The sequence below is a fragment of the Mustela erminea genome, chromosome 8, assembly GCF_009829155.1.
Source record: "Mustela erminea isolate mMusErm1 chromosome 8, mMusErm1.Pri, whole genome shotgun sequence".
NCBI classification, from domain to species: domain Eukaryota; kingdom Metazoa; phylum Chordata; class Mammalia; order Carnivora; family Mustelidae; genus Mustela; species Mustela erminea.
In genome coordinates, this window is record NC_045621.1 from 2,480,068 (window position 1) to 2,491,765 (window position 11,698).

The window sequence follows — 11,698 nt, forward strand, 5'->3', positions numbered from 1 at the left end:
TCAACAGTAAACGCAGAGCTCTAAGCACTTCTGGATTCGGGCGCGCACACGCCCGTCTACGCCCGCTTCAGGCGCGCACACGCCCGCCGGCGCCCGCATCAGGCGCGCACACGCCCGTCTACGCCCGCTTCAGGCGCGCACACGCCCGTCGACGCCCGCATCAGGCGCGCACACGCCCGTCGACGCCCGCTTCAGGCGCGCACACGCCCGTCGACGCCCGCATCAGGCGCGCACACGCCCGTCGACGCCCGCATCAGGCGCGCACACGCCCGCCGGCGCCCGCTTCAGGCGCGCACACGCCCGTCGACGCCCGCATCAGGCGCGCACACGCCCGCCGGCGCCCGCTTCAGGCGCGCACACGCCCGTCGACGCCCGCATCAGGCGCGCACACGCCCGCCGGCGCCCGCTTCAGGCGCGCACACGCCCGTCGACGCCCGCATCAGGCGCGCACACGCCCGTCGACACCCGCATCAGGCGCGCACACGCCCGCCGGCGCCCGCTTCAGGCGCGCACACGCCCGTCGACACCCGCATCAGGCGCGCACACGCCCGTCGACGCCCGCTTCAGGCGCGCACACGCCCGCCGGCACCTGCTCCGGACCCCGAGATGCCCGCGCTCGAGCGCGGGGCGCGACGGCGGACCCGAAATCACGGCTCTCGCCAGCACAACACGCCGAAGTTCTCTTCAGTGCATTAGTTAACGAACAGGTAAGACGTCAAAACCGAAGAGCTCACGAGACACCGAGCACGGACTCGTGAAGAAACCGCTAGAATCGCGGAGCGGGACACAGACTGAACAAGCAAGCACGATCCCACCCGACGGCAGCCGCTTCAGAACCTACAAGTCACCCAGCAATCTCCTCGCTGAGTCTGGAGGACTTTTCTCACGGGACTGAGACGCCGCGAAGACTGCAGGGAGCCCACGCACACTGCGCGTTTATCCGCTTACCTGGAAGCCCCGCGGCACTGCCCACGCTGCTTACCTGGAAGCCCCGCCGCGTTTCTCTTCCGAGCCCAGGGAGAAGGTAACGGAAACTGACCACCCCCTGCGGTTCGCTGTCAACAATGTATCTTCCACCGCTGCCCGCGGCGCATCCTTCCTCGCCCCCATCCCCGCGGTCCTCTCCGCCCCGCTTCCATTCCTCCCGCTTACCACTGGAGGGCGCACGGGACGCACACCACCGGGTTCCCGGACGTGCGGGGGCCGCGGGAGCCTTTCTGCGCCGGCTCCACTAGGGGACCCTCCGGAAACCTCTCGAACCGCACAGCCGGGAGCACGCGCTCCCCGAGCATCAGTGCGCACGCGCAAACTCCTGCACGCTCCATCGGATTGCGCAGCCGCTGTCGCTGAGACTGATGGGAGGGGGCGGGGCCCCGGGAGCGCGCACGCGCGGAGGCCGAGGCCTGGCGGGAGCGGACGGCGGTGCGGGCCGGGCGGCCCGCGTTCCCCGCGCCGTGGAGATGCCCAGCGGCGGGTGGCGGCCGGAGGACGGCGCGGCGCTGCGCAAGGACGACCTCGGCAGCAGGGTGAGTGCGGCCCGGACGGCCGCGGGGCCCCGCCGCTCGCCCCTCAGTCGGCGCGTTCGGCGGCGCGTTCAGCGGAGACCGTGAGGTTCGCCCCGGTTAGACGCGGGCGGCGCGGGCACCGAGGCGTGCCTGGGTCTCTGCGCTTTCCCAGCCGCTGGCAGCGCCTCGCCCCCGACCCGTGACCTCGTCCCCGACCCGTGACCTCGCCCCCGACCTGCGCCGCGGCCCCGCGACCGCGCCGTGTCGGTCGCGAAGACCCGCGCGGTCCGTGTGGAAGCGCCGTCGTCGAGCCCGTCGGTCCGCGCACCCGCACCCGCACCCGCACACGCGCCCCGCCTCGCCCGCCGGGGTCCCGCCGCGCGCTCGGTCGCGGGCTGCCGGCGGAGGGGCGCGGAGGCCCGGGTGCGGGGCGCGGCCGCCCGCAGACAGACGCTCCGGCACGCGCTGGGCCCCGCGGTGCGACGGCCTTTCGGCTGCGAGCGGCCTCGGGGCGATTCGGCTCCGTCCCGGGCAGCGACCGGTCCGCCAAGCCGGACCCCTCGGGGTCGTCCCCTCGTTAAGGGACGAGCGCGCCCACCGGGCCAGGGGGTCGGGTCTGCCCGACGCGGGTCCGAAGCCGCCCACACGGGCTCGCCCGGGAGTCAGTGGCGGGTCAGTGGCCGACGCGGGGACGGTCCCGCCGCGGGGACTCCGCCTCGGAGCGCAGCCGCCGCCGCCGGAACGAGCGTTTCTGCCTTTGGTCGAGGGTCTCCGACGGGCGCGGGGCGGACCGGCCCTGCTGGGTAAGACGCGGCCGCCGCCGGGCCGGCCCGGTTCCGCCTCGGAAACGGGACCAGGAGCAGAGCCCGGACGGAAAGCGCTCGGCCTCGGGCCGGTGAGGGCGTTCGCACGACCTACTCGCGCTGAGCGCCTGGCTCGGCTCCTCGCGCAGAAACCGCGGAAACCATTGCCATCGACTTGAAAGAAGTCGATGAAAACCGATACTACTTTTGATGCATATTGTCTGTTTGAAACAAAAAGCGCAGACTTTGTTGAGTAACTGGGGCCCTTGCAGGAGTGCCGGTGACCCTCCCCAAACCCCCGGTCTGGGTCAGGGGGCTCTCGAGCACCTGTCAGGTGTAGTCACGGTTTCCTCTCCCAGCTTCCCCGGCTGCAGCCCACACGCTGCGGTTCAGAAAGAATCCGTGTGTTTGCAGACCGCCCATTTGCGCCACCGGAGAATTCTAGCCCCTTGTCCCACCCATCTCTCCAAGTTGAAAAGGCCCTCAGTTGAGCACACTTCGCTAGCCTCTGATTTAAGAAGTTTTTCTTTATTTCAATAGATTAAAGAACAAAAAATTGTGGTGGATGAACTTTCTAACCTGAAGAAGAACAGGGTGAGTTATGAGGATAATTCTGAATTGTAAGTGGGAAGGTTTGGTTATATCTTATTAACTGTATACTAAAGTAAGAAGAATTGTATGTAAGATTTATATTTACATTAAAATTTGCAAGGTCTCAGTATCTTTTTTTACTTACATTGCTGAAGTGTAAAGTGCCCAAGATTTTATACATGTATGTGGATGTCTGTGCTGATGATAGTTGATAATGTTTTCTTCGCATCATATGAAACTCGCAGTACCTTTGAACCAAACGATATTAATTATACAGTGCTATCTCGGATCTGTAATCACTAATGGCATTGACTTATCCTTGAATTTGGTGTTTTCTTTTGAAATGAATAACTTTTAAATATATTAAGAAAGGAAACTATGCCTTTAAGTGACTGTGGATAATTATTGAAAAAACAAAAAGCATAAATTGCTTCCCCCTACCTGAAATTATTTTACACAAGTCTTCCATATATTTAACATGGCTGTTTTATGTCATGTGCACTAATGTATTCATAAACAAGCAAGCTACTGCTGTATGTATAGTTATACTGTCAGAAATTACATTTTAAAGGTCAGGAAGAAATTATTTTGAGCCCTTTAAAGCCTTTGGTAACTAACAGTTTGTTTAACATTTCTGGTATTGTTCCTTTTGGAGTTTTAGAACTTAAGTCACAACTGATACAAACTTTCTAGAGGGCAAGTTGGCAGAATGTATCAAAACCTTAAAACTATGTAGCACTTTGACCCAGTTCCATTTATAGTATTTGAGTGAACAAAGATTTAGTTAAAAAAACTTCATTGCCACATTGATTTATAAAGTTGGTAATGTTTTAAAGGTCTAAAATTTAAGGACTTATGGAATAAACTGTAGTATTATACCTATACAGTAATGTTGTAAAGGAATACTTATTCCCAATATATTGTTCATTGATAAAAGCAAATAAATCTATTTATAATAAGAGCCTTTTTGTTCAAGGAAACTGATAGTTTGATACATGCAGACAAAAAGCATTTCAGCTCAGTGTTAGTGGTAGCAGTTTCTAGGTGGTAAGATAATGGGTGACTTTTATTTACCTATATTTACTAAGGTATTGTTCTGAATATATGTTACTAAAGTTCAAGAATATGCAATAAAAGGATTCAAAGTTTTGACATAGGCTTTTTAGATCAAATCCTGATATTAGTCTAAATTATGTTTTGCAGAAAGTATATAGGCAGCAACAGAACAGCAACATATTCTTTCTTGCAGACCGAACAGAAATGCTTTCTGAAAGCAAAAGTAAGTTTTTTGGGTATATTATATAGAAATGCATGAAAAGCCTTTTCAAAGTTTTCTGTAGAAACTCATGGTAGTGCCTAAATTATGCTGTCTACATCTGAATGCTCAAATATATATCCGAAGATCAGATGGCGGTATGTTAGATGAAAGTAATACTGTGGTCTGGTTTTTCTTTAAGTTAGCCTTCCAAAGATGGAAGTCTGCAGTAAAAAAATAAAATAAAAATATATAAGATGTATTAGAAAGCCATAATTATTGTCTGCTTTAGCATTTTTTTGGCAGATGTAGGTATGAAAACTGCTCTGCCGCTTTCTGCCTTTGTAACTTTGAGTGAATTACTTTGAGTCTCCAAAGTTTTTTGGGATTCAGACAGGAAGGAATAAGGTGGCTCCATGGCACAATGGATAGCGCACTGGACTTCTAGAGGCTGAGGACATTCAAATAAGAAGGAATAGATAAAGTTCATAGCCAGTGCCTGGGCCAGAATAAGCATTTAATAAACAGAAATTATCTTCCCAAAAGATAGACATCTGTCATTAGAAGCCTTTTGAATGCAGTGCGTGTACTCTAGTGGTTTGATCTTGGTAAGTGCTGCTCTATGAATTACTAGGGAAAGGTCCGAGAATTTTAATTTTACTTATTTCTTCTCCCCTCCCCTACAGATATATTGGATGAACTGAAAAAAGAATATCAAGAATTAGAAAACTCAGAGAAGACCAAAATCAAGAAAGAGTCAACTTGATTTCACATAACAATGTGTGGCATTTGTTGTTCTGTGAGCTTTTCTGTTGAGCATTTCAGCAAAGATTTGAAAGAGGATTTACTGTATAATCTTAGCCGACGGGGACCCAGTAGTAGTAAACAGTTGTTAAAGTCCAGTGTTAGCTACCAGTGTGTGTTTTCTGGGCATGTCCTTCACTTAAGAGGTGTTTTGACTGCCCAGCCTGTGGAAGGTGAAACGGACGATGTTTTCCTGTGGAATGGAGAAGTGTTCAGTGGCATAAAGGTCGAAGCTGAAGAGAATGATACTCAAATAATGTTTAATTACCTTTCCTCCTGTAAGAATGAATCTGATATTTTGTCACTCTTCTCAGAAGTCCAAGGTCCTTGGTCTTTTATATATTATCAAGCATCTAGTCATCATTTGTGGTTTGGTAGAGACTTCTTTGGTCGCCGTAGCCTGCTTTGGCATTTTAGTAACTTGGACAAGAGTTTCTGCCTCTCTTCAGTGGGCCCGCAGACATCCGGAGGGGCCAGTCAGTGGCAAGAAGTTCCAGCATCTGGAATTTTCAGAATTGATCTCAAGTCTGCTTCCATGTCCAAATCTGTGGTTTTAAAATTGTACCCTTGGCAATCTGTTTCTGGGGAGAATGTTATTATCAAGGAGTGTGTTAATAGCCTAATTCAGGTTTCAGCAGACTTGCCAACATTTGTATCAGTGGTAGCAAATGAAGCTGGACTACATCTGAAAGAACCTGTTGTTCCTTTAAATAGGACGTTGCCGCAAGCTCCCCTCGAGATGCCCCGAGGAACCGTCAGTGTCCCTCCCTCAAGGGAAATGCTTCAGATGTTTCTTACTGACAGACACACGAAGGAAGTCGTTCAGCAGTTCCTCAAGGTCCTGAGTCTTGCAGTGCAGAGACGTGTCTCGTGCTTACCCAGGGATGCAAACCTGACTCACCCCAGTGCGGCTTTGGAAATGGGCGCCAGGAGAGCAAACGTCGCGGTCCTGTTTTCGGGGGGGCGTCGATTCCATGGTTCTTGCAGCCCTCGCAGACCTCCACATACCCCTGGATGAACCCATTGATCTTCTTAATGTGGCGTTCGCGACTAAAGAGAAGACCGTATTAGCTGGTTTTAACCAAAAGAGGAAAAATCAGAAAAGTCGTTATGAAACACCTTCCGAGGAATCCTCTGGAGATAATGCCACTGGCAGCGGGGACAGGGGCGTTGACAGACGATTCGGTGTGCCAGATCGAGTCACAGGAAGAGCGGGATTAAAGGAGCTACAAGCCGCCAACCCTTCCCGGATTTGGAATTTCGTTGAAATTAATGTTTCTCTGGAGGAACTGCAAGAGTTAAGACGAGCTCGAATACGCCATTTGGTTCAGCCCTTGGATACAGTGTTGGATGACAGCATTGGCTGTGCAGTCTGGTTTGCTGCCAGAGGAGCTGGTTGGTTAGCGGCCCACGGCGACATGGGATCCTATCAGAGCAGTGCGAAGGTATGGGAGGGCAGGCACACTGGACTCGGAATTTCCGAGACCTGATTTGGACCCTTTGAAGGTACTAACATTTAGGTTGCAAGAATATAGCATATCTTAATTGCATTTAACCTACAGTGCAATGTGTAAGACTTTTTAAAAATTGGGCATATTTTACTATTTTATGACTTCCCTTGTTTTTGTCAGAAAATGTTATGTTTAAGATAAATAACTTTTAAAGCTTTGCTTTTATTTTGAGTTATTTCCTTTATCTCATATTGGGAGTGTGGTTTTCCTTAAACCATCACAGGTGGTTCTTTCTGGATTTGGTGCTGACGAGCAGCTTGCGGGTTATTCTCGCCACCGTGTCCGCTTTCACACACACGGAATGGAGGGATTAATTCAGGAAATTGAGATGGAGCTGGGACGAATATCTTCTAGAAACCTTGGTCGTGATGACAGAGTTATTGGTGATCATGGAAAAGAAGCAAGGTAATTCTACTTATGTGAGTGCTGTGGGTGGTTCTGTAGAAACTCTAGACTGTAAGAGAAGATTTTAACGTTCCTTCTCTTTGGAGACCGTTCACACGAATAGCAGTAGAGACAGTAATGTCTCGGCCTCTGTCACAAACACTGTCCATCAGAGGGAAAGCTGGGGAGCTGTTGGGGAGCAGTTGTTTTCCAGAACTTATTGTCTAAGAAATGCCTTTTTGGTAACTTTCAAAGATAATACAATGACGTGATTGTGTTCCATGTTACAGTGGAAAAGACTGTAAAACTGAGGCAATGAAATGCTGAGAGAGGGTATTTTTAAAGGGTTGGGGTTTGTTTCAAATGTTTGCTTTCGTCCCAGTAAGAGCATAGGCCCTATTCCCACGCTTTCCCCTCCAGCGTGAGGGCACCGGGCTTTGTCGCCATGGACAGTCTGTGAGTCTGTGTGTAGCGATCCACACCCACCTCTCCTCGGACTCCGTCTGGTCAGACATTGCAGATTACCTGAAAGTGTCAAAGAGATCAGGGCACTTTCATATGTATATTCTTTTTTTAATTCAGGGATTTATTTTTACCTCCAATGAATGTCTGATGGTAGTAAACAAATGCTTGAAGACAACTTTAAATTATTAAGGATAAAGAAAGAGGTATTGTTTAGTTACAAAAAGCAGAAGTTTGTTCAAGTAGGTTAATTTATTAGATGATAGTTTATTTACAAGTGTGTAAGCATGTGAGAACAGAGAGTCCAGTAAGCTTTGGGAGAACTGGAACATCATAGTACAACACTCTAACACTTCCCTCTTAACCCTACTTCGGCTTTTCAGTATATATAGAAAATGTGTAAATTCTATATATATCAACTCTACGTATATAATATACATACATAATTTATACACGTTACCATAATATAAAAACTATAAAATGTTTTCCTTTTGAAGGGTGTATGTATTTGAGAGAGAGACAAATTCAGTCTTTATTTCAGATAGGTCATAGAAAATAATTTATTCTATTTAGTAAAACTTAATTCTAAAGGCCCCATATGATACCCTCATATAAAAGTGCATATGAAGAAAGTTTGAAACAACGAATACAGACTTGTGCTTTAATAAATATGATAGTGGCTGGATCTAAATAATTCACTAATTATGTATCTTGGCATATATATTAACAGTGATCAATTAATTAGATTATCTTAGAGATGTTTTTACAGTTGATATACTTTTATAAAATATTCCATATAACAAGTGCCTTTACCCTTTCCGGTCTCTCTGTGTAAGCGAGAACAAGATACAAGAAAACAAACACTAATGTAACAGTATCGCAATTAAAGGATCGGAGGGAGAGTTTCAAAGTGTTTTAAACACAGACGAGAATTTTATAGGAAGCGAGGGAAACCAAGAGGCAGAAAGGTTTTTTTTCAATCTAATACTTTGTCTGTTACACCATTTGTCTCCGTTTAAAGGGCATACATGTAATCAAACAATTTTTTAGAAGATTGATTTATTTCAGAGAGAGAGCATGAGCGAGGGAGCAGAGGGGAGCGAATCCTCAAGCAGACTCCCTGCTAAGCTTGGAGCCTCACATGGGGCTCAGTCCCCCAACCAACCATCCCCTGAGCCAAAACCAAGAATCGGACACTTATCCGTGTCACCCAGGCACCCCAGTTTTAAGACTGATTTATTTCAGAGAGAGAGTGTGTGCAGGAGTGCGAGCAGGGGAGGAGGAGGGAGAGGGAAGCAGACGCCCTGCTGAGCACAGGGCCGGGCTCCGGGCTCTGTCCCTGACGGGGAGGTCGTGACCTGAGCTGAAACCAAGAGTCAGATGCTCAGCTGGCTGAGCCACCCAGGCGTCCCTAAATCATTTTGATGCCATAAAATTTTACCCTAAGTAAATGTTTCACAAGTTCAGGATTATAGAGCCCTTCTGTATTGATTTCATATCTCTAAAATTTGTTTTCTTTTGACGTCATAGAGAGCACACAGATTGAGTAATTGAGTCAAGACTATACTTGTGGGACACCTGGGTGGCTCAGTGGGTTAAGCCTCTGCCTTCAGCTCAGGTCATGATCCCAGAGTCCTGGGATCCAGCCCGGCATTAGGTTTCCTGCTCAGCAGGGAGCCTGCTTGTTCTTGTCCCAGCCCCCCCCATGCCCCCACATCCCCGCTCGGGCTCTCTCTCAAATAAATAAATGAAATCTTAAAAAAAGAAAAAAAAAGACTGTACTTATTTTCAAGGCATCCATCCCCAAAGAAACCTTGTGAAACAATTTGAGATTATTTCTTACCATAGGCCTAATTTATTTATTTTTTGAGGCAGAATTGAATTTATGTATTAGCGTATAGCCTATGAATTTGTGTATAGCCTCTGAAATTGAATTTATGTGTAGCCTATGTATTAAAATTAGTCATGTGAAATATTTGTTAATGTGATTAAGTTTTAGCCGTAAAATTGTGTAAATAACCAGAATATTTTTAATTGAGAAAAACAGTGCCATCAGAAATTAATTTGATGCTATAAATTTTAATGTTGAATGAAACGTAAAAGAAAAATCATAACTTTTTTTAATACTTATGTGATTGTATTTATGGTTCTATTTATCTGTTTATTTTAGATTTCCTTTTCTGGATGAAAATGTTGTCTCCTTTCTAAATTCCCTACCGGTTTGGGAAAAGGCAGACTTGACTTTGCCCCGTGGAATTGGTGAAAAACTAATTTTGCGTCTTGCAGCAGTAGAACTTGGCTTAACAACCTCTGCTCTTCTGCCAAAGCGGGCCATGCAGTTCGGATCAAGAATTGCAAAAATGGAAAAGAATCATGAAAAGGCATCTGATAAATGTGAAAGACTCCAAGTCGTTTCCTTAGAAAACCTTTCTAGTGAAAAGGAGATTAAAGCATAATCCTTCACCATGTAACATTTACTGAATGATGATTATGTAAAAAGAAAACACTCTGCTGTCCTTTTATTAAATAATGCAATGATATGAAGGTCCATTACATGAATTTCTTACTTAGCTATAACTTAATATAACCGAGTCAGATTGACACTGGAGGAAAAGAGAGAATACTGGAACACCTTGGATGTTTGAAGCTGTGACACTAGCATCACACTGGGCTCTTTCATGGTAACGTCCCACAGGCAACATTAAAAGAAAGCAGCTTTTACCAACTCTTTTCTTGGTAGCTATACCCAGAAATAACTCCGTTTGTTATTGTCAGGGGCTTGGTTAAACAGTGCTCTTTCACAGATGAGAAAACTAAGGTTTAGAGAGGCTGAACAATTTGCTTGAGGTTCTCACTCCTGGGCAACACTGGTTAGTTCTGTTACATCTCTTTAGGCAGCTGATTTTCCCACTCCAAACTTCGGACAACTTTTAGCATTCTCCTGTCCCCAAATCTCTAGCCTCCCTCTCTTGGCCTCATTCTCAGCTCATGACCTGAACTTTTCACAGAGAATCAGTCATCGGGACAGGAAATGCCTCCACTCACCAACACCAGAACTTCTACCTTACCTGTAGGTACACCCATCCTTTTCTCCCTTCTGGTCATTAGAAAGGGAGATGTGTCCACCCACCCATCGGATGGCTGTGTGGCCGCCTCTTCTCCGTATCCCAACCCTTCTTGCCTTACAGGACTCTTCTGCTCCTCTCTCCAGGATATTCAGCCTCTTCTCTGTAGGATCCTTCCTATCATCATTTAAGGTGTTCTGGTCTACCCAACTTCAAATGGCACATACGTGGTTCTGTATCTTCCTTGGCTTGTCACCTCAAGCCTCCCATCCACACTCACCATCTCCACCGTGTCATCTCCACTCCAGCCTGACATCCACCCACATGAGCTATGACCACCATACCAAGGTCATGGGTCCATCCCCAATGAGAGCTGACATCCTTCCTGGGTCTGGACACGCTTTGATTCTTTTCATCTCCGTGGGAAAGCAGTTTTAGGATACTGACAGAGGCCTGTGAGAGACTTCCACATGCCCTGAATTTATCCCCTGGGAAAAACCATATTTAGATACTAACCTTAATAGCTTTCATCCCTCTGCCCGAGGGCAGACAACTTCCAAGTGTCTTTGTAATCCTGAGCACCAAATTGACATCGTTCCTATGAGGAATAAACTAACAGCTTTGCCCAGCAGTCTAGATGGAATATAATGAAGTAACTGTAGAGTTCAACACCAAAACATCTGCCGTTGAGACGTTGATGACCATGTGGCCGGCACTGCTTTGGCAACTCTGCGTGGATCAACCCAGCTGAACGGCTAGGGAATTGCCAGGTCGTCTCCTCTAGCAGAATGCTGTGTGTGCGGGTTTGCTGTTCTGTTCTGTTCCCAGAGAGACTAATCCTTCAGACCCTCTTAGGACTTAATTCCATAAACCCTGGGATGAAGTTCTGTGTTAGTCCTTAGTTTTTCCAAGATTTGAAACAGAACAAACCATCGGGTACCTGAGCAAAAAACATGTCAGTAGAAGAATTTATATATGTCGTACAAGTGCAAAGATGCAAGTTTGTTCCAGAAGCGGCGATATCTTTACATCCCTGCCCTGGAACAGCAGTCGCTTCTAGCGCTACCCCCACGGCAGCTCCAATCATGACGTGGTTGGACTAAGAAATGCTGCCCCCAAACCGTCACTAAACATGCATGTTGGTACACTCAGTCAAGACTTTAAGTTGTCCCCCTCGACGTGACCGCAGCACTGAGGCTGGGCATCCCCTTACTCACGAAGCGCCTCTCTTGCCTCGGTGCGGCCTCTTGGTTCTCCTCCCGCCTTCCCGACCGCCGCCCTTAGTGTTCCTCGCTGACTCCGTCCTCTCCACCTGAAC

General features: G+C 48.0%; 2 protein-coding genes and 1 long non-coding RNA gene across 4 annotated transcripts in view; 2 read left to right on the forward strand and 1 right to left on the reverse strand.

The window, feature by feature from the left end:
- The window catches only part of LOC116596940, a 99,747-nt gene extending 98,395 nt beyond the window's left edge, over nt 1-1,352 (reverse strand). The window contains exon 1 of one of the 2 annotated variants that reach the window (XR_004288372.1): nt 1,153-1,352. This is a non-coding gene — a long non-coding RNA (uncharacterized LOC116596940). Of the gene's footprint in view, nt 1-841; nt 960-1,152 lie in introns of those variants that run through there. The other variant, XR_004288374.1, reaches the window with a different exon arrangement.
- A 381-nt stretch (nt 1,353-1,733) lies between these two features.
- Nucleotides 1,734-5,002, forward strand: ASDURF (ASNSD1 upstream reading frame; the record flags this gene model as incomplete). The annotated part of the gene is made up of 5 exons (XM_032354047.1): nt 1,734-2,136; nt 2,186-2,400; nt 2,849-2,902; nt 4,103-4,178; nt 4,841-5,002. Coding segments are annotated over 5 exons (828 nt in total), but the record flags the coding sequence as incomplete, so codon positions are not given.
- ASNSD1 (asparagine synthetase domain containing 1) lies at nt 4,902-9,868 on the forward strand. Its single transcript, XM_032354156.1, is given in 4 exon segments — nt 4,902-5,916; nt 5,918-6,403; nt 6,693-6,874; nt 9,486-9,868. Coding segments are annotated over 4 exon segments (1,938 nt in total). The 5' UTR covers nt 4,902-4,932; the 3' UTR covers nt 9,772-9,868.
- The last annotated feature ends 1,830 nt before the right edge of the window (nt 9,869-11,698 follow it).